The following is a 22,629-nucleotide window of genomic DNA, read 5'->3' as shown; positions in this document are numbered from 1 at the left end:
TGTTTCACAGTGCTGCTTACATCAAAATGGCGTGAAAAATCCATAGTTGCACCGAGACTTGTCAACTCTGTTTGTCTGCTGATGCTGCTGCCAGCAGTGTTGTGCCAGTTCACAGCTTTTCTGAACTAGTTCAAGTTCAGTTCATTCATGCTCAAAGTGAACAGTTCACGTTCAAAGTTCACAATTTTAATTCTGAACTAGTTCAAAGTTCAGTTCATTTTACTTTTTTCGTGAGATATTTAAATAAATACTTTTTTTCACACTACGAGCTAGAAATCACTATACGTTCTTTGAAGCTGCTCATTAGACATTTGCTCATGACACTGCAATTGTGGGTTTCTTACCAGGTGATAAAACTTGCAGCAGTACAGACAAGTTAGACCAGTTCTATACTTAGTGCAATCCAGCCCTCGGCGCTCTCGTCGTTGCCTGCTATGCGGCGTTGCTATGCCTACCCCGCTGCAATTCATCACGGGTAACGTTGTGGGGAAGCATATGCTATTCAACTATTCTCAGCCGGACACTACGTTGCCCGCAATGCATTGCGCACACAATGTCAAAAGCATTTCTGTCTGGTGATACATAATTCACCAGCGAGAATACAGGAGGGAGGAACATTCTCCGTTGCGTTTTTAAAAGAGAAAACAGATGTCACTCAGTTAACAAATTCCAACGTTCATTTACAGTGATGTCTGCCGTTCATGACACATAATGTGAACTAATTCACGTTCAAGTTCTTTATTAAAAAATGTGTTGCGTTCAGTTCAACGTTCACGAAAAAATGAGCGTGTTTAATGAACGCGTTCTTTTGAACTCGTTCACGCACAACACTGGCTGCCAGTATTTCCCCTCTGAGTGGCTAGGTGTCACTTCCCTTTCCTCTGCTGTTTTTGTTGTTGAGTGTTGAGTCATTGAGTCGCACTTTCGGGCTCTCCCTGCAAATACAGGAAAGTGGCTGTTTTGTCATTGCATCGCTATAACCAGTAACACCACTGTCCTGTTGCAACTACTACTACTTGTTGATCTTGCTGTTCAACATCTAACGCTGATCGGACATCAAGAAAGTAGGACCATTCCAGGATTTTGTAGAGTACACATCTTTAGTGTTTAAAGATGTAGATTCAATATACATTTAACTGACAGGAGCTCTGTTCTCTTTTTTTTTTTTTTGCTCCGTGCGTGACTTATCTGCAGATAGATATTTTGCATTTTTCCTTGCATTTCTTCTTTCGCTTTCTCACACCTGTGGTTTGCTTTTGGTTGAGCCCCGCATCCGCATGACGTAGTTAAGTGTCAAAGTGTGAATGTGGTTGCAAATAAAAAACATTGGGTTTTGTGTTCGAGCGGTTGAAAACTTCCTGACCGGTTCTGGCTTGGCTTGTTAACGTCTCTGCATGGCTTGGCTTCCTGCTCTTACTTTCAATTTTCTCCAGGCTCCTCTTTCTCATGTGACATTTTTATAGGAGATTTTTCCTTTCAGTGAGGATACTCAAAAACTTGAAAAAAGCCATCATGAACTGACCCATAAGGAATCTTGTATCGTATGTAGAGGTTGTGCCAGATTCAACATCAGCAGTTTGAACTGCACTGCTCTGATTAAATATGTCGACACAGTTGCTGATCCACATGGTTTATAATAACGTGCACAGAAGTACAGGCACTTAACTTTTAATGTGGCTCTTAATACGATGGATTGGATACACAAGAGTTTTATTACCCTCAAGATTGCCTGCTCATTTTAACAGAACAGCATTCATCCCTAATGACAAAGATGTTCATTTTAGATTTTAATGTATGATTCAATTAATGGTTGTACTCTGAAGCCAGGTTGAGGACATAATTTTATATGGCAGGACATATTTCTTATTAAGCAAAATATGCAATGGATTTAATGTGAACATTTGAGGATATTTGAAGTATCCAGGATATTTGTTCCTCATATTTCATGTCTGTATTGTTGTGTATACTTAAACCTGATCCTTGGCTTAGCCTACCTCTGGAGATTAATCTGAAATTAATTTTTTATCAAAATTGAGTTGAACTTTCAAACTTAAGTTGAAATTCTTGAACTTGTATTCATTTTTGGACAATATGGCAAGCAAAGTAACTAAACCAAAAAAGAAAATGAATATGTAAGGAGAGGAGAGGGACAACTGTACAACAACTGTAAAAGCAGCCTCTAGGGGGCAGCCTTGCTCCCCCGGGGCAGGGAGGGGTCTGAGCTGGGCTAACCAGGTGCCTGTGTGCAGGGGTGTCGTGTGGCCCCCCTCTCCACGTGACCAACGGGGTGGTGCGGGGGGCGGTCTTCCAGTTCGGGGACGTGGCGGTGTACTCGTGCTTCGGCGGGTACGCCATGGAGGGCCGCAGCCGGAGCAGGTGCCTGGAGAACGGGACGTGGACCCACCCCCCCTCCTGCCGAGGTGATCACCTCTACTCCCCCTCGACGAGTCGCCCTGTCTGTGGATGAATGGAATGACAACCGCTTCCTCTGTCGCCTGTCTTCTGTTCTCTTATGAACACATGCACACAGACTTTCGCTTTCACTTTCTGTTTTCCAGCCTTGACACACACACACACACACACACACACACACACACACACACACACACACACACATACATTTGTATGTTAACCCACAGACACAGTCTTTTCTTACACAGACTTTTTACTATCCTGTTTCTTGCCCTGACGTGTGTGGACATGGACACACACACACACACACATACACAGCCGCTGTGTGCTAGTAATTCAATCAGAATGACCCTCTCTCACAAGAAACTGATAAGTGATGAGTATGCTGCTACATTGCTAAGCAGGGACTATCCCAGAGACACTCAGGGCTCTGTATAACGCTCTACAGTATTTCAACACACCATTCTGGCACTGTAAAGCCTACAAGGTCATGTTTTTCTGAAAGCATGTTTTTCTATTAGAATCCTTCCTGCAGCCTGCACTATCTATCCTAAAATGAAAGATGAGACTTTCACAGGTGTGCCGCATTCAGACATATCATGGATGGAACTAAACTCCAGTATGAACTTATGAACTCTGGGCTCTGATGGAAAAGACAGTTTCCAATGACTTTATCAGAATGTTGCTTGTTTCAATTTCCTGCAAACAAAAATCTTTGATTTGAGGCTCTAAATGCAGCATGGCTCCTATTATGTTTGTTTTTTTCTTTTCTTCTTATTACTCGTAACATTTTAATATTCTCTCTGTCCGTGTCGTTTGGCAGGGTTGTCGGCCCAACGTACTGACCCAGCTTGTGCGCATATGCAATGAGACCCATCCCCCTCTCCCTCCTCTTCTCTAATCTAGCCGGGCCCTCTAGAGTCCTCAGCACTGGCCTTGAGAGTGACTGAAGTGTGTCTGTCGTCCCTCTGCAGCTATATGTTGGCTCCAGTGTCAGAACGGGGGGGTGTGCCAGAGGCCCAACACCTGCGCCTGTCCGGAGGGATGGATGGGGCGACTCTGTGAAGAGCGTATGTGACCTCGCCTTGAGCATGGCTGCTGTTTGTTTATTTGTTGTTGTTTGTTGTTGTTGTTGTTTGCTTGACCGTGTACAACACTATGAACAGAGTTTGTCCGATTAGCTTCTTCCTCCTGGGGGCGCATGGCTGCATGCATGGGGCATCCTCCGTCCTCCTCGACCGCACCACATTACACATACATCCATTTAGCTAATATCCATTTAGCTAATATCCATAGCTTTTATCCAAAGTGACTTACAAATGACGACTGACATTCAATTCATTCATTCAGCCTTGATTGTCTGCCTCCTAGTTGTCCCTGTCAAGGTTGCCATGGTCGTGGACATATCAACAAGCACAGGCAAGGAGGCATCGGGGGTGGGGCGGGGGCATTCTTTGATGATGCCATAGAGATGGCATCCTCCATGCTCCTGTTCTGACAGTAGGCACATTGGAAGGGGTCCAGTGAGGGTGGAAAGCAGGTCTTGAGCTGCACCAGGACTAGCCTCTTGAAGCACTTCATGACGATGTTAGTGCAACTGCATGGAAGTCATTAAGGCTCGTTGCAGTGGAGTGTTTTGGCACTGGCACGATGGAGGTGGTTTTAAAGCGCCTGTGGGACAGCTGTCTGGGCTAGTGACAGGTTAAATATGTCAGTCCAAACTTCAGTCAGCTGCACTGCACAGGCCCTGAGGACGTGTCCGGCGATGCCATCAGGACCAGCAGCCTTACATGCATTAGTCCTGCTCAGTGCCGCAAACAGATCGTGGGGGAGAGTGTGAGGGGTCAGTGTTCTGCAGACACCACAGCCTTAATGGCCACCTCCTTGTTGTCCCTATTAAAGCAGCAAAATTTGCTGGCTTGCATGGTTGGAACAAATTTATTGTAGGACTTCTACTCTCTTAAGCTAGAGTTTTCCTCCTCTGCTGCCAAGATGGTGGCTGACCTTTGATCCTGATCTGGTGTGAGTCTGGTGTGTCTGGCCCAGATAAGGTTTGGATCTGTAAGCCCGGTGTTATCTGGGTTTGGACCCTTGGACATTTGCACAGAACAGACTCCTATGTGTTCAGCTAATCTAGCTAATCAACAGAGGAATTTATTGTCATTGACATTTTAGATTAATGTCAAGCGCTTACCCTGATCATAAAACTGCCACACAATGACACACATTCTTCTAGCTGGTGTGGTAGAGGACACAGAAACCTGCTTTTAAAAAGTAATACTGAAAACTAACAGCAGGACCAAAACAGCGTGCCTGTCAATATTTGACATGGTATTGTTAATCCATGTACAGCAGACATGTCAAAGTCAAGGCCCATCCGGCCTGCGAATGAATTATCTACGGCCCCGGGATGATATTTGATTAGTATTAGAACCGGCCTGCAGGCCACAGCGGCCGGCTGCTGTTTTGCACGCACCAATACTCCATTCCCCACAATGCAACGGTAGCCCGCGAACTCACTGCGGCGCCGCAAGTGGGCCTCAGCTTCATTATTCATCAGTATTCAGTCAGGGCAGATGTCAACTTTCAGCTACCCCCCTCCCCAGTGTTGTGCCTGAAATCGTTCATATTTTGAGTAGTCGTTGAATAGGGTGACAGATTTCTACAGAGCCTTCCACGCGAAAACCCGGCTAAAACACAGGCCTTAATATGGCAGCATGCAGGTCACCATTTGTCAAACTATGGGTCGCGGTCCGCAATGTGGACGATGGTCTGCAGAGTGAAATTATTCCCGGGCCATCGTCGGATAATTTGCTGCGCAATTGATCAAGGAGCCGCGGACAGAAAAAGAAAACAAACATTTCTGCAATTAGTAGGACATACTTGTTAGTTTGGTGTCATCAAACATAGAGGCATAGAATTAAGTCTTGGTATGAGCGTTTATTCAATGCATGCGTGCACGTTGGTAGCAAAGCTTCAGGCCTAGCTTATAGCCTTCACTTCACTAGCCTCTGTTTTACAGCTAACAAGAAAAGGGTGTCTTTGAACACTACTGTAGGAGGAAAGGCACCAGAGTGTTTTACAGTAGCAGAGGAGTTGGCCATCACAAATAATAGTGGAAGGCCAATTATGGAGGGGGTTGAGGGAGGCATTCGGTCGGATTCTGGTGCTGTGGAAATGTGTATGTGCAGGGTACAGTAATATGACATTCAATTCAATACGTTTGTTAAAATGGTGATTTTAATTTATTAGGCCTACTGTAGGCTATGTCCGATTTATTCTTGCTCAAATGTTCAGCATACTGTAGGCCTATGTCCGATTTATTTTCGGACATACAGTATTCTTGCTCAGATGTTCAGCATCACCGATGGAATACATGAATGTCCACGTACGGGCATTGCTATGAGACATCTTCCTAGATCATCTGACAAAGATAACGAATTCCCTCGGCTGACAATCTATATCTTCATAGAGAATATCGTTCGGGTAGGCTATATATTTTTTCTGGCGGTCTCTAAAACCCCTCGCCCTGCTAAGAGAGTCCCTCACGATTTGCGCTCCAATGTCGTATGGATCATCCAGTGGGGCAGGCTCGGACTGGTAATCTGTACAACCGGGCAATGTAGACCTAGGCTTAGCCTATAAATGCAGTTGTATCCATTTGGATTGGGGGGTGACAGGTCAATCATTTTGGCCTCTTCATGACAGGTTCAGTGTGTGTTATGATCACCCCCCACTCAACACCTTACCATCTATTGATGTCATTGTGGTTGAGATATCTGACATTTTTCTGTTACCAGTTCACCACTTCACCAGTTAGGGCACAAAAATGGCCAGTAGCTGCACTGTGTAGCCTATCTTGACATGTCTTTAAGTTTTGGGTTACAATATACAGTGGGTAGTTGTATATAGTAGGCCTAAGCCTCCAAAGTTACAGCATTTCTATCACAATTGATCAGACTTTGACCTTTTGTCTTCTTTTAAACAAAATTCTGGCTATGATTGTTCCTTGTATTACATCATGAGCCATCACTGCACCTATTGCATTCCACTGTTGTTAGCCTTAAGCCTAGCTCAGGCATTATGTTCTACCACATCGCCCTCCATTAGAAGTGCAATGAGCTGCATTGAGCATAATAAACTGCATTTAGAATTCCAAATCCATTCCAGATATTTTGGTAAAAGTAACTTAAAAGTAATACAATAGTAGTGTAATGCCTTACAATTCAAAGACAGTAATATTATAATGTAATGAATTACTTTGAAATGACAGTAATAAGTAATACATAATATATTACAATTTTGAAGTAACTTGCCCAACACTGATTAAACCACATGTCACTAGTGCGTAGTGATATGACTGCGTAGTGATATGAAAGAATTGACTTAGAAGCACAAAGCCCATTTTCCTTGACAGCTGTCTGTTATATTTAGCAACGGTCTGTTATTCAGAATTAGCAGACCGCCGAACGTTGGGAAGGCCCATTCAAGTGAATGGAGCATTCTGCAGCACTATGAAGAGCCGTGTAATAAGTAAGGGATAATGTATAGAACGCCGGTCATTATGTAAGGGATAATGTATAGAACGCCGGTCATTATGGGGTAAGTCCCGACAGGGATACCGTATAGACGCCAGCCATTTTGGTGAAACTTATTTTCCCATGATGACAGTTCTATAACCCGGACCTCTGCTACTTGCCAAAACGAAAAAATAAACTCCATGATATGTCTCTGTACACTTATTTGACCGGGCTTTTTTTTGAGAAACAAATTTCGCAACCCATGATGAACTTGAATCAAACATTCTTTAGAACACATTGATCCCTGCTTTCACTTTTGAATGAAGTTCCAAGCACAAACTTGCCATTGAAAGTCATTCTTGTTTTCGAAAAATAATGACCATGAGAATGTCTCTGAAACATTCAAGTCTTATTTGTTACTTGCATTGTGAAGAGCCGTGGCTTTTGCTGAGAAACAAATAGTCCCAACAGGGAACCACAGCCGAGGGGTCTGTTTTATTTTCCCATAATGACCATGCTCTATAGCCTATTGGAAGGCTATTTAATTATGAAACGACATTTAATAGAACGACGTGGATTTATGCAACTTCCATAAAAAACAGAGCACAGACTATATAAAACACTGTTTGGCATTAAGTATTAAAGTCAGCCAAAAGCTATTAATTAGTCTTAGTTAAAGATCTCCAGATCAGTGATTTACGCATGATCTGATCCGCCATTTACCATTCACAAAAGCTGGTATTGTGTCTCCTGAATCCTTACATTCAGGCATTCAAATTAAATAATTAAATAGCATAAATGTAATTATGAATAGCATATCCCAAAACAAATATAACTGCTGTTATTTTGAGAAGACACATCAGTGCAAAAACAATGAAACTATTGTAGGCCTAATTATATTTTACATTAGTAAAGCAGTACTCTGATGTGCATGTTTTCACAAACTTTTGTGAACAATCTTAGCACTTTAAACATTGACTGTTTTGAAGTGCATGTATAGCAATATAGTATAAAAATAATAATAATTGTGATATCATTATGATAATTTGATGGGGGGTGGGAGGAGGGGGTGGGTTCATGTAGGTGGGCCCTATGACCCCAAAGTATGCCTTGACTGGGCCTCAGGTCAAAGAAGTTTGAGAAAGGATGATGTAGACGACAAAGCAGCAAGGAGGCATCATATGATCATTTAAACAAGTTTTATGACAAGGTCGGTGAGGATGGGAAAAATCGTACATTTCTGTGCAAACTTTGCCCGCACTTCAGTCACAGTCATTATTAATTTAATCATTAAATAAAATACAGTAGGCCTACACGTCTTGGTACAACAGGTTACGTGCAGTCATTTTAATATGTTTTAATAAACATTGAACCAGTCCGGCCCTCGGCTTGTAGCAAATTTGTTTTTTTGGCCCTCTAATGTATTTGACTTTGACATCCCTGATGTACAGTATATGCTCTCATGGAAGTGTTTCCCTGTTTTACCACACGTGGGATTAGTTCTGTTTACCTAGTCTTATCTCAAACTGAGTGACAGATTACGTCTCACTCACATGGCTGTGTAGGAGCCTATGATTTCCGTTCGCAGACATTTCCGACACAGTGTTTCATCACGTCTCAGTCCCCCGTGCTGTTACTCAACTTACTTCTGCTTACAGGTTTTGCATGTCTCTTTGCCTGTGTGCTCTTCTGTCCTGATTCAACCTCGTCCATCGCCCACCCACCTACACACACACACACACACACATCTACCTTTATGCTCTCATCTCAATGCCTCACCTAGCATCACCTCCTCACCGAGTGCAGTAATACAATACAGATATCCCAGCTAATAATCGCAAGTTCCATGCCCTCATCTCCCCTCTCCTCCCCTCTGAAAGACCACATCCCTGCATACTCCTCTCAGCTAATCCTGCCCTCCTCACTTAAGGCCACCACAGCCCCCCGCCTCAGCCATTACCTCGGCTCACCTCTGGCACCCTCCTCTGGCTGTGCTGTCGGTCTGTTAATGTTTAATGGAGTGGTCTGTCTGTGTACGTGGGGAGGAGTAGAGAGCAGAGAAGGGGGGTGGGGGGAGGAGGAGATGGAGGAGATAGGTAGGGCAGAATTAGAATGCATCCTGTGATGAGGAGGGAGTGGGGAGGAGACAAGTGTGTAGGGCTTAATTAGGATGCACCCTGAGATGAGGAGACGAGCAGGTAGGGCTGGATTAGGATGCACCCTAAAATGAGGAGGAGATGAGTAGGTAGGGCTGGATTAGGATGCACCCTAAAATGAGGAGGAGATGAGTAGGTAGGGCTGAATTTGGATGCACCCTAAAATGAGGAGACAAGCAGGTAGGGCTGAATCAGGATGCACCCTGAAATGAGAAGGAGGAGGAGGTGGCTCATCAGGCTCTATCAGCCAGACGTCTGTCAGCTGAAAGGGCTCTCAGTGTTCCCCTCAGTGCAGGTGCACTCTACAGCTGCAGAGAGGGACGGGAGAGAGGGAGAGAGAAAAGCAGAGGACGGGAGAGAGGGAGAGAGAAGAGAGATGGAGAGAGAAAAGCAGAGGATGGGGAGAGGCATGAAGGAGGCAGGCTGAATAAAAGAAGGGACATGAAAGATCCTTTTAAATATTTCATTTCATCCTTCAAGCATTTTCCCTGTCAGTCAGTATCAGTATTTATTGTAGCACCTTTTGCTTTGGCAGCACTAATACATGAATGATAATGCCAATGAATTGATTATTAAAATTAAAGAGAGAGAGGGAAAGAAAGGGAGGGGGCATGGGGGAAGAGACTGAGGAAGAGGTGTGAGGGGAGAGAGTGAGAACGTATGAACAGAAAGGGTGAGCTGGAGTGAGATGAGTGAGAGAGAGAGAGACACATGAGAGAGAGACACATGAGAGGGAAAGAGAGAAAGCACTTTGGAGGGATATGGAGAAGAGAGAGTGTGATAAAGGCAAAAGGAAATGAAATGGGTGAGAGGCGGAGGGAGGGAGAGATGAAGGGAAAGGGGGAGTGAGAGAGAGCACTCAGAGACGAACGGGAAAGCGAGAGCTAGATAAAGGGGAGAGTGGCATGAAGGGTGGGGGAGGAAGTGATGAACGGATAGGAAGGGGGCGCTTACTGTAACAAACGGAAATTTTATGCTGCAAGCCAAGGCACAAAGCAGGAGTTGTGGAACAAGGATTCTGTGTGAATCTTTAACTGTGTTTACTGATTCAAACTGAATGGCAGTGTGTCTACAGAAACGTTCACGTCATTCTAAAGGGTATGAATCACTCCTTGGCTTCTCATTCACACACTACTTCCCTGTTCCAGTTAAGTCCCACTCCTCCTAGAGCAGTCATTAGGCTATGGTGGTCAGGTGTGTTGAGTAAGACACCGTGGAGTAACTACTGTGGTCTGGCGTGTCTGTCTCCACAGCCATCTGTATTCTCCCGTGTCTGAATGGGGGCCGATGTGTGGCGCCCTACCAGTGCGAGTGTCCCACTGGGTGGACAGGCACGCGATGCCACACAGGTGAGTGTGTGTGTGTGTGTGTGTGTGTGTGTGTGTGTGTGTGTGTGTGTGTGTGTGTGTGTAAGGGAGAGCTCATGGTAGTATGGAAAATGTCTTTCTGTTTGTATACCTGTTTGCATACCTTTAATTCCAGTTTTTATGTACTCATGTACATGTGAAATGGGTGTGTCCCTACAATGTTCCCCACATTTTCAGTTGATATAATGTTACAAACCATACTTGAATGCACACAACATCAGATTTCATTTTCTACATTTAAGACATTTCTCTCACAGGTAAAGTTGGTTTAAGGTTGGATAAACATAAAAAGCAATGTTCAGTTGGAGATTAGATTAAATGAACCTGTGGGACAAATACAGGTGTATAAACAGGGTGTCTAGCCTAGACTGCTATTACCAGGGAAGAAAGCCGGCTGGTCAACAGTCATCATATAATGTTCTCATGTCAAGGCACACACAAACAATAAAATAATAAGAGTTTGTTTACAACCAAACAAAGGACATGATGTCCCTTTCAGATACACCCCACTTCATCACTGATGGGCTGTTGCCAGCTTTTATGGTGCTGTAAGCCAGGATCAACAGAAGAAAAAGCTGTGGGTGTTACCCAGTGTAATTACCAGCAAAGAAAAGCTAATGAGTTTAAGATGAAGAGAGGGAGCCGGAGCACACTGATCGCCTGCTGCCTTTTATTTCAGTGCAAACACTTGACTGATGTTTCGACACTACTATGTCTTCCTCAGAATCAGCCTCATGCTAATGAGTTCTCTCAAATACTTCTGGAAGCAGAATGTTTCAAATTTAAGCAGAGGTCCTATCATCATGGAGGTGATCAGCAAAACAAATAGCCTGACTGCTGACCATCAGTAAACGTCTGAATTGTCACAGTATACTTAGACCCTTCAGAAATGTGGGTCATTTGTAGGCGACTCGGGACGGAAGGTCTCAGATTGAGTGTGTCGAGCCTCAGTACTGACCACCGGAGGGACACTGACATAAAGAAGTCAGTGTTTCTCCGCCCTTAGCTCAGCCTGCTGAGTCATATCAGTTGGCCTTGATGGTTCGGCAGTGCACACACTCCCCTTTTGCACAGGGAGGAATTCTTGGAATGCCAGACTTTTAGTATGAAATCCCTCCTCCCTTACACACACACACACACACACCACCACCACCACACACACACAGACCACACACATACACACACCACCACCACACACACACACACACACAGACACACCACCACCACCTCTCTACAAAACACACACACACACCACCCCACCCACATACAACCTCCCTCCACACACACACACCTTTTGCACTGGGAGGCATTCTTGTAGTCAGACTTGAGAAAATCCTCCCGGCGGTTTCGTGTAGACGTAGTCTTACTGTTAACTCCCTCCCCCCACCCACCACCACCACTACACACACACACACACACACACACTCACAGTAATTTAGTGTACTTTCCTGGGTGAGGTTAGAGCTCTTGTGTTGTTTCCTTTGATGGAAAATGATGTGCTTCTGTGTGTGTTTGTGTCTACAGCCGTCTGTTCCTCCCCGTGTCTGAATGGGGGTAGGTGCATCCGGCCAAACAGGTGTCACTGTAGTCCTGGCTGGGGTGGGCCCGACTGCTCCAGGTAAGGGAACACACGCGCACACACACACACGCACACATGCACATACATACACTCTCCTGAAGACCCAGCTCTTTTGAGAACATCTCCTCTCATAGCACTACTTACAACTAGTCTTGCTGATCCTAGCACTTACCACCTGTCTTGAACTGACACTCAACTGTTTAAAAACAGCACTCACTGATGCACTTATTCTTACTGTACTCTACCGTTTTTAAATTGTTCTAAAATTGTTGAGAGAATTGCTTTAAAACTTAAACTGTTTACCATGTTAGTCGCTTTGGTTAAAAATGCGTCAGCCAAAAATGTAATGTAATGTAATACACAAAGGTGTAAATAATGGTAAAGACATGCCAATGAATGGGAAAGCACCGAAAAGGCTGCCTCAGTTGAGTTAGATGTTCAGTTTCAGTATTTTGTTTTTACAGGATGGCAACTGCAGCAGCTTGTTTGGTGCTTTCCCATCCATTGGCATGTCTTTATTTACAACTTGTGGTCTTGTGGTCCATATACTGTGTACATGATACTGTATACACATGACATGAACACAGACAAACACACATACTTAAACAAGTAAAACCATCACATGTCAGATAAATAACTGTGCATAACATATGCATGTTCTTCTCATATTCACTGCATGCAAATGAAAAGCATATCAACAGGGAAATCTGTAGGCCTAGTTCCTACTGCCGATGACTCAGCCATGGCGGTAGCCACCAGAGTCAGCGGCAGTAGGAACTAGGCTTACTAATGGGACCATGGAGCATCTTGACTTCCTGTCCAGTCTCACAGCCAATAAGACACTGAGAAGTTGGCTTTGGCAGGCAGCCATGTTGCAGGTCCATCCACTGTCATGTGATTCGGTCTGAGGATTGCATTAGGCTGATGCCCAGACCAGCCCTTTCGTTTTCAGACTGTCAGTGCAAAACAGCTGACGATGAACATGGACTGGATAGGGCTGCCCCTAGCGTTTCCCCTGATCCGCAGCTGCTATTAATCCCCCCACACACACACACACACACCAGGCCCAACCTAAATGGTCACCACTCAAAACCTCATCATGCAGTATCACATCAGATCAACTGCTCACCTGGCAAACCACCAACGAACAAACAATATCTTCAAAAGAACACTCCCACACACACATGCACACACACACGCAAGCACACACACACACACGCAAACACACACACACACACACACACACACACACACACACACACACACACACACATGCAATGTGACTGTGCTCTTTGTTCATTGTATTTACATGCTTTCTGTTTTTTTTTTCCTACACCAGGAAAAGAAAATCAGGATATTTTCATTTTTAAAAATTCTGCTCGCTCGCCATCATGTCATCCTCCTCCGCCAGGGTCATCTTGGAACCATTATCACAGAACTGAAAGCTACATTCTCTCTCTTCCCCCTCCAGAAAATCCAATACATGTTTTGTAAAATAAAGCTGTATTTTTTCATATAGAAAATAAACAGTATTAATTATATGCTGCTATACACTTTTACTTGTATGATGTGTAAAAACGTTGATGTGATTGTCCAGTGTATATGTGTATAAACTATTCTCACATTTTTATTAAAGCATAAAACACAATTATACATATACAATAATTACTCCACATTATGTATATTTCTTCATTTATAAGATGCCTATCATTTATCAGTTCTCATTTAGATGCGTTATCTTAATCTCAAATCAACAGGAGCCACGCAGACTGAGGGCTCTGTTTATATTCATGGGGGTTGACTAATTTGCTAATCTTTGAAATCTTGTTTCCAAAACTAAGGCCTTGTTAGCCTGAGGGCAGTCTTGGCTTGAATTCTTTGCCTAACCAGCTTAAAACCCTTATCTAGCGCAGCGAAAGCGTGTTTACTATAACTTTACTGTTCACCAAGACAGGAGATAAGTGAGATGTTGAGTAGAAACACCTCACTTTGGGAGGGGAGCAGCAGGTAGCAGAGCCTCATGAGCTCCAATAATCATATTATTCATCTGAGAAGGTTATGTATAATGTCACCTTTTGATTATGGGCAACGGAAATGGCCACTCATCAAGAGTGTAGCTTTAGCGTAAACAGAAAGGGAACAGGGACCTCCCCTTTTTGCTTGTTAAGGCTTGAAGTGGTCTGCTTCTGATGTCAGATCAAATGGTATCAATTGTTCCTTTCATAAAATTCTTTGATATCTTTCAATGTGATGAAATGATGACAGGTTGTTATGTTTAGTTCCTTCATTATTTTATTGAATTAATTAATTAAAAACGCAACATATGATGCATAAGATGCATCCCAATCAGCTGCCCAAAAGATATAAAACAGGCTTCCAACCAGTCCCATTTTGAAACCACAAACAATAATAATTATCTCATTGCAACATGGCTGACAGATGGGGGAAAACATGGGAATGTTTCAACTGTTTATGTAAACAAAATGTTTGTTTATTTTACATGTGTATTATAATATTATAAGGCTGGGGGGTGGTTAAACAGCTGTATAAGGCAGACAAAAAATCTTTTTTTACAGTGTAGCGGTCGCTGTCTCAAATTCATTTAAGTGTGTTGACCTTCTCTTCCAGCTTTTCCCGGTTGGAACCAGAAAATTCATCAACCTGAAAAAAAAAAAGATATAAAATGTATATTTTTAATCACATAATTATTTCTACAGGCAGTCATTACCATAGCACCCATCATATCTCATCTAGAAGTAATGTATTGTAAAGTAATGTATGCCAGTAATGTATATAATGTGTGTGTGGTAACTAAGACAATTAAATGTATCTTTGAGTCATATACAATACATGATTTCTTTAGGATACCAAGCAACATGCGATCTGATCATACGTGGTTTCAACATTAAGAGAGTACAACTGAGGCTCATGGAGGCAGGAAGTACCATACCAAAAAGGGAACCTTTCATGCAACAAAACTGAATTGGTCTCATTCGAGTGATGCGAACAAGTAGAGAATAATTTAACTATGGCTGGAAGGATCAAGAAAGATAAAAAAAAACAGATAGCATCAGTTTCTGGAGTGAACATGGTAGTGGTGTCCCAAAAATAACTCATAAGAACCCCCCCCCCCACACACACACACACACACACACATCCCATCCCTACATTGTTAGCATTGGCTGCCTTTTTGAGAACTGACTGAGCTCCTTTATACATCCCAGTCAATTGACATTAGAGAAGAGGTATTCTGTGGGTGAATGGGGTTTTTATAACCACTGGGTGGTTGGAGGATTTCTACTGGTAGAGCACTGTGCAATCCACCCTCTTAGTATGTCTCAACTCTGAACTAACCAACTGACTGTATGTTGTCAAAGAATACTATAACAAACAACAGCTGAAACTATGGCATTATGAAAACCAGTCTATTTCAGATTCAGTTGCTCAGACATTTAGACAGCATTTTTTGTCAACATTATTTTTTGGTCTGTGTGACATAAAAAAATAAGTACCCAAATCATGTTGAATCATGTTTGAATGTGAGGTTTGTAAAGGAATATGGTTTTAAAATGTATTTGCAGAGACCTGACATGGGTTAATCCCCTTTCTGCAAAAACTCACCTTTTTGCCATTCTTATAGAAGTGGAATGTTGGCATGCATTTGATCTCACACTCCTGTGCTAAGTCCTGAAGGAAGAGACATACACATTGTACATTTCTAGTTAGCAGTCTCAGTACTTCTGCCTCACACATGTAATATACATGAATCAGACTCCATACACTCCACTTCAGTCCTTTCAATAGAGTAGAAGGAAACGAAAATAAAACCCTTCTAGTGAGTCATCACTGAATGTCCCTTCAACGTTCCAACTGACAGTTTCCTGTTTCCTTGCAGTATAAAAACAACAACTTCTAGTCTAGTTATTGTTTATGTTTTATGCAGAACAAAATATCAGATACTCTTCTATGTTTATAAAAAAATGTTTTCTTCCATAATGCATACAATTCATATTAGCTAGAGCGGTCATTTTTCATTCTTGATGTGAACTACCCTTATCTCTGCCAAACCACAACGCCCTAATGACAGTGTATTTGGTAACTAAGTCTGTCCACATAGCATGGACAGTCACACCTAGTAACCATAGTAAAAAGACCTTGCTTTAAAGTAATTTAAGCCCACAGCAACAGTTGAATAACCAGAGACTTAAATAGGCTATATGTACTCTAGTCCCCATGCATGCTGTAACACAACTGCTAGTTTCTTGGTATGAATGATTAGGCTGTTGTATTTCTACTCTGCCTGTTACTTGTGAATGCAAGTCTATTGCCATTGTCCATTTACTGTATTTAAAATTAAACAAGGAATTATTCATTTAAATTAAACAATTAAACAAGCATGTAGTGCTCAAATATCAAATCCACATTTTGTTCTAGAAAAACTTCTAGAAAATCTAGAAGTATAATTTATAGTACATCCTTTTGTTAGCCTACATCACATGAAATATATGGCTAGTCTTTTTATAATAGGCTTCTTAACATAGGGTCAAATAATGGCATAACTACTTGGGAACAAAGGATTTTCTATTCCAAACACATTTGAATCCTCCATTAGATATGACTCACCGGTGTGTCATCCACATCCACCTTGAGGAACACCACATCTGTGTACTTTTGAGACAAGGACTATGAGGGAAGAGAGGGAAAGAGACAGATAAGAATTCAGATAGGTTATTAAAATAGAATTACCAAGAATTTACACACAAAACGCACACTATTGCACATATCATATTTAATGGGTTATTCGTTCATAAATGTAGCTCCATGTCTACATTTATAAATAGGCCTTGGGCCATGCCTGGAAAGAAGTAGACTACAAGTTAATCAGCGGTCACTCTCCTGTTTTGCCTATAACCATAAACCATTATTATCAACACTCTCTATAGCCAGGCTCCCTTCCTCCATGTAATAGCCTAGGTTACTTGCTTGGTGATTTTCATAATTGTTATTGCAAATAGACTGCCCCATGCAGCCCCAGGAGAGAGGACTTCCCTGATGGTTGCTATGTCGACAACTGAAAACAACAAAGCTGATGGAGGCCACACCTTCCTCTGACCCATCTTAAATCCCAATATGACCACGACCGCCCCACCTGCTGTTATTATGGGGATGCTACTGTACATTTGCAACTCGCATGGTGAATAAGCAGCCTAGGGAGCACATACAGTGTAGTCCATGCATCGTCAGAAAGGTTCGAGTTCATACTCACTTGGAAAAAGGGTGCGATGCTTTGGCAAGGGCCGCACCAAGTGGCTGTGAAATCGACCACTACCAGCTTGCCACCTGCCTCACGCAAGGCCCGATGGAATGCGTCCTATAACAGTGAGAGGTTGATAGAGAGAGAGGGAGAGGAAAGGAGAGGGGGGGGGGCAGGATGTATATGAGGACTATTTCATGTAGCCTACGATTCATTTCCTATAATGCCACTTGATTGAAACACATACATTAATATATTGATACAGTTAATTAAATAAAATGCAACAAAAAGCGTCACTACTAGGCTACACATTAATCTAGAATAGCCTACTTAAAAATCTGGATTAGTTCCTATTGTAACCTACCGGGTTAAACAAGGTTCGTTATCAGCTGTCTGACATTGACAGCCAGTTTCACATGAACTGGGACAAATAATAGTAGGTCTAGGCTAAATCAAAGACCACGTGATTACTTCCCTGAACTGTGAGAGTGGAATTTATGTTCGTTCAGTGGGACAGGCTGTAGAGATAACGCGATCGATTAAAGAAAGCAGGCTACTCTTGTTAGAGCCAACAAGACAACAACAACTACCCTAGGAAACGACACACTAGTCTAGCCTAACTCATGTCGGTACTTAGTTTGTCATCAAAAACAAATATGCATTTTTATCACAGGTCGATGGAAAATAAATTAAATTGGTGGAGGTTCGGAGCAAACTTGACTCCGTCCATCACCTTCGTGACACTCTGTAGCACCCTCGCTAAGACCTTTCTCAATATAGTCGTCTTTGAAAAAAACAGACATTTTGCATCTAGCAAAATAAAAAGTTTAGGCTAAAATCCCTGGAATTTGCTGAATGAAAAAAATCCCTTTTCTTAATCCAATTTGAATCAAACTCGCGGAGCTGTTGCAAGCAAATTGGATAGCCTAAATAGAAATTAACACAGGTTTTTAGTCTTACCTTGTCTTCGACGATACGAACCATTGTTGTGGTTTCTGTAAATTATAGTTTATAGTCCGTCACGGTCTCGTGTGATACAGTAGTCCAGAACTACGCAACTGAATGCTTGCAAGAGGTGGATTTTATAAACACCAAAGTAGCCCTGCCCACACAGCTTCGAGTCAGCACTAACTGCAAATGTGAGTATAGCCCACATAGCCACAAATTCAAATTTGTTCAAATGTTGTCTAATTCCGGACTTGTGATGGTTCAACTAAGTCTTATGTTCTGAAACATAGTGGTAACTGAAACCAAGTGGTACTTCTTGAATGGAACTCTTAATGTCAACTTTTAACAGGAATTACGACCTTTGAACTGTGCATTTAGATATTCAAGTGTGAAGTGTGGTCATCATAGGGCTATGCTATTTTCATTAAATAAGCACTGTCATGTTAAATGTCAACCTGGATATATAAAATGTCAAACATAAAAAGTTATTAATGACTGAGTTCTTGGAAGGAAGAGTGACCACCACCTGTGTGGGGCCCCACTATTTCTGTGCGATGCTGTGTTTTACACGATTCATCTGACAGGTATTCAGTCAACTCTTATTGTGTTTGTTTCATTATTTCTCTATTTTTGTTATTGTCACACAGCCTGTCATGTAATGGTGTGATAAGCTGTTGAGGTTTTACACTGCAGGAAGTCACACAAAGAAAACAATGAGCTTTGCTGGTGCATTGTAGTTTTACTAGTGCACTTCTCCCTCTGTTACTCTATGAGTATTTAAAAAAGCAGCGTTATCACATTTGCTGATATGGCTGGCTGCTCAGATAGCTGAAAATGGAGTCAATAAATGCTAAGCCCACATTCCCACAAGCATCTGCTAGTCTGCCTTGAAGGCTTCGAGGGCCAGATATCAAGAAAATAAATAATTTGCAGAGCTGGGTGCCATTTGAGTGTAAGGCCTTGAGGCAAAACCATATGATTTTGATAAAAATGGATGGGTTGGAGGAGTCTTGTGTAGTTACATGATCGCTTTAGGCATGTCAGTGTATATTTACCCCCTGGTGATTAGACTTAAATATCACAGAAGGATTCAATTTTGCACTCCCCAGGTAAAATTCTCTCTATCTTCAAGTTATTTTACTTTATGAATAAATAATTTAATTCATTTGTTCTGTGTAAACCATTTGATATTAATGACTTTCATGATTTAAAATTGCTTGAAGGTAGAGGTGGGATAAAGCCATTGTTCAGCAAGACTCAAGTTGATGAAGTCAATGGTAACATTAAGTTACCAGTCAATACACAGAAGTCCCAGGTAATTTAAAAAAAAAAGTCTAAGTACTTAACATCATGCTTCAAGTCCTTAACAGGTCATTGTGCATTCCTCAACTGATTAAAGGCTCATTTCTCTGATGCATTTCTGCCTGTAGTTAGTGTTTTAATTCAAGACAAATAGTGAGGACTTATAAGTAAATTATGAATTACTTTTGGGTGTATGATTTATTTTCAAAAGAGCCCAAATTGAAATATTTTAAAAGGCTAACAATAATGAACACAAAGACTAACAAAGTTAGTTATTTTCCTCACTTGTTCTCTCAGACACATTTTGTGCTTTATGCTGACCTCACACCTTGCGATATTGGGTTGGAGGAGCTGGTAGGGTGACAGTAGAGTACCGAAGCCATGACGTAGCGTTGACAAAGGCAGCAATTTCACTGGATCTAAACAAATCAATCTAACCATTGAAATCACTATAGCGGTGGCTTTCTTAATCTATTTCAATCATTTTAGAACGTTTCTAAGACGTTAGTATATTTTTACACTGTAGGAATCACATACTACAACATAGGCTATATTCATACCAACAGTCTTATGTTCTGAAACCTGTAGCCTGACTAAACAGGATTAGGGCATGGATGACCATTTATGACGAGTAAGGTATGAGCTACACCAGGCGCGTAACTGAAGCGTTCCGTTCGCGACGCGTAAAATCCATTTTAGATGAATATGGTCTATTTTTTTCGAACGTACGCCCCACTGTCACGTCTGGTGTAGCTACTTCCATTGATTATAATGGAAGCTAATTGTTGCAGCAGACGCAACGCGAACGGAACGCTTCAGTTACGCGCCTGGTGTAGCTCAGCCCTAACTGCCTATTATTAGGCTGGATTGCGATTTAAGGTGTCCTATAGATTTTTTTGGCTTAGGCTAGATGAGGCATTTTGGCGAAATCATATATTTTTCAAGTAGGTTACACATTTAAATTACAATAGTTTCAGTGAGTTCATAATAGCACAGTCACAATGACTAGGCAAAAATTTGCTGCTACAGCATGACGTTTATTTCCGCGTCGAGGAAGGTTTGTGGCCATTAGATGGAGCAATAGATAGGTTTCACTATGCCGGAGACTGAACATGGTCATTTCCACAAACAGCACACGAAATATGAAAACAACAATCATTTGAAATGTATAAGTGTGTTTATAAACTATGTTACTTGTTAAACATTGTACCAAGTTGTAGGCTAGATAGACTAATAGGCTAGCCTACTATTGTTTATATGAGAAACTCCTACAAACCTTAATGTTAAGTATTCAACTCTTCACTTCTTGCCCGTTTGTCAGCCTAGTCTAATATCCCCAGCCCCCATCAAGGTAGAAGCGCACCCCCCCACCCCCCCTCTCTCTCAATGTCTTTCCATAGAAACAGGACTCTTCCCATTCAGAAATAATGAGATTCTAATCAGGGTCTAAAAATACAGCTCTTCTTTCAGCTGGAACAAAAGCCTCAACGTAGCCAACCCGGCCCCTGGGCCGCGCGCTGTTGTCCTGGACCATTTGATAATGATAATGCAACATGGAGATGAGCACTGGCTCCTCCACATACTCTTCTCTCTGCACCCACTGATTAGGCTACTCTCTCTGCTACAGAAGTGTCTGGACCATGCCATAACCATTCCACGTCCCTCCCTGCCCAGATGAAAGCCGCCGTTGGGCCCAGTCTGGGCCCAGTCCCACATGCTTCTGTAGATCAGCTGCCGATCTGGGGGTGACTCCTACCAGGGTCAGCTGATAGGAGGGTAGTGTCACAGGTTCATGTGCGTTGTTTTACCTACAAGAAACCTTTATTTATCAATTTACAATATGATACAATTGCACCTAATGGGGTGGTTGCATTTATCTCAACTTAGTGCTCTCAAAAGTCTAACAATGCATCTCCACAATTCATAAACAGAAGAGCAAACATTGATATGAATGTTGCGCAACACGCTAGTATGTTCATTTAATTAGTTGTTAGTTAGAGGGTAGTTATTATGGTACCCCATAAACAGTGCTGCAGCATCTGAAGAGAAGAAATGTCTCAGCTGTGTTGTTGTGTTACGTTGGAGTGGTGTCTGCTGTACTCTGATCTGTTAATTTGTTTGTTTGTTTGTTTGTTTTTAGCTCTCTTATTACTCCAACCACAAAATAGTCTGTTCAGTAGTAAGCAGAGGACGGCTACTTTTTATACCTAGAGGGAAAATGAAATGCATCTAATTGTAAGAGCTGCATCTTACAGTAACGTGTGGAGTTGGTACATGGTGCCCCCTATTGTTCCAATGCAGTGGTACATTTTGACACCATCTCAAATCAAAATGCAAGTGATCCCCTGGTGACTGTATCCTACACAAGACATTGCAGCACTTATCCAAGATTAAATGGTTGCAAAGCCGTGTTGTTTGTCATCTGTAACAATGGAAAGGCAGTCCTAGGTTGTCCTGGTCGATCATAAAGCAGTTTATGTTTTGTGTGAGGATAATCAGTATCATGACTCCACCGCACAATTAAAATAATTATCAATATCCTGTGGTCTACATTGGTGCTTCAGATTCATTTTAAAAGCATGTACAAGCTACACAGACATATGACAACACACACACACACACACACAGACAAGTTATTGGGGTCAAATAATATTACATTACAGTTCTCCACCCATTTATTCACTAACCGGACTACCGAGTACCTTCAAATGCAGTGCAATACTGTACAAACATCAAATCAGATTCATCAGTCATCTCTGAAAACACATTGAAGTTAACTATACCCATGTTAACTAAAGCATTGACTGTTTTAATACAATTTCACTGAATAAATGCTAGAGTATCTGTGACACCTAGATGATGACTGAAATGTCTTTCAGTTGTGTGTGTGTGTGACATAAGTGTGTGAGTGTGTGTGTGTGTGTGCGTGCGCGCACGCATGTGTTTGTGCGCGCCCGTCTGTGTATGTGCATTAATTCAACTAATATATGTGGTTTCAAGTATGTGAACAATATTTTTTCCTAGTTTAGGTAGCCATGGCCTGCTGATACAAAGAGAATGAAACCCACAGGAAATGTCATACCAAAAGCGA

The 22,629-nt window shown here is 42.1% G+C and overlaps 2 protein-coding genes across 2 annotated transcripts in view; one reads left to right on the top strand and one right to left on the bottom strand.

The window, feature by feature from the left end:
- The window catches only part of svep1 (sushi, von Willebrand factor type A, EGF and pentraxin domain containing 1), an 87,520-nt gene extending 73,203 nt beyond the window's left edge, over window positions 1–14,317 (top strand). The window contains 5 exon segments of the mRNA XM_048235911.1: window positions 2,250–2,420; window positions 3,387–3,482; window positions 10,342–10,437; window positions 11,980–12,073; window positions 13,374–14,317. Of these exon segments, the coding sequence (XP_048091868.1) occupies window positions 2,250–2,420; window positions 3,387–3,482; window positions 10,342–10,437; window positions 11,980–12,073; window positions 13,374–13,404 (488 nt within the window). The 3' untranslated portion in view covers window positions 13,405–14,317.
- On the bottom strand, window positions 14,304–18,367 carry LOC125289204 (thioredoxin-like). The gene is made up of 5 exons (XM_048235912.1): window positions 18,249–18,367; window positions 17,301–17,405; window positions 16,658–16,717; window positions 15,656–15,721; window positions 14,304–14,695 (listed from the first exon to the last, which is right to left on the bottom strand). The coding sequence occupies exons 1-5, from the start codon at window positions 18,270–18,272 to the stop codon at window positions 14,633–14,635; spliced, it is 318 nt and encodes a 105-aa protein (XP_048091869.1). The 5' UTR covers window positions 18,273–18,367; the 3' UTR covers window positions 14,304–14,632.
- Window positions 18,368–22,629: the final 4,262 nt, after the last annotated feature.

Source organism: Alosa alosa, chromosome 24 (assembly GCF_017589495.1).
Source record: "Alosa alosa isolate M-15738 ecotype Scorff River chromosome 24, AALO_Geno_1.1, whole genome shotgun sequence".
NCBI classification, from domain to species: Eukaryota; Metazoa; Chordata; class Actinopteri; order Clupeiformes; family Clupeidae; genus Alosa; species Alosa alosa.
Note: the sequence above shows the minus strand (reverse complement) of the source record. Positions and strands in the feature narration are given on the sequence as shown.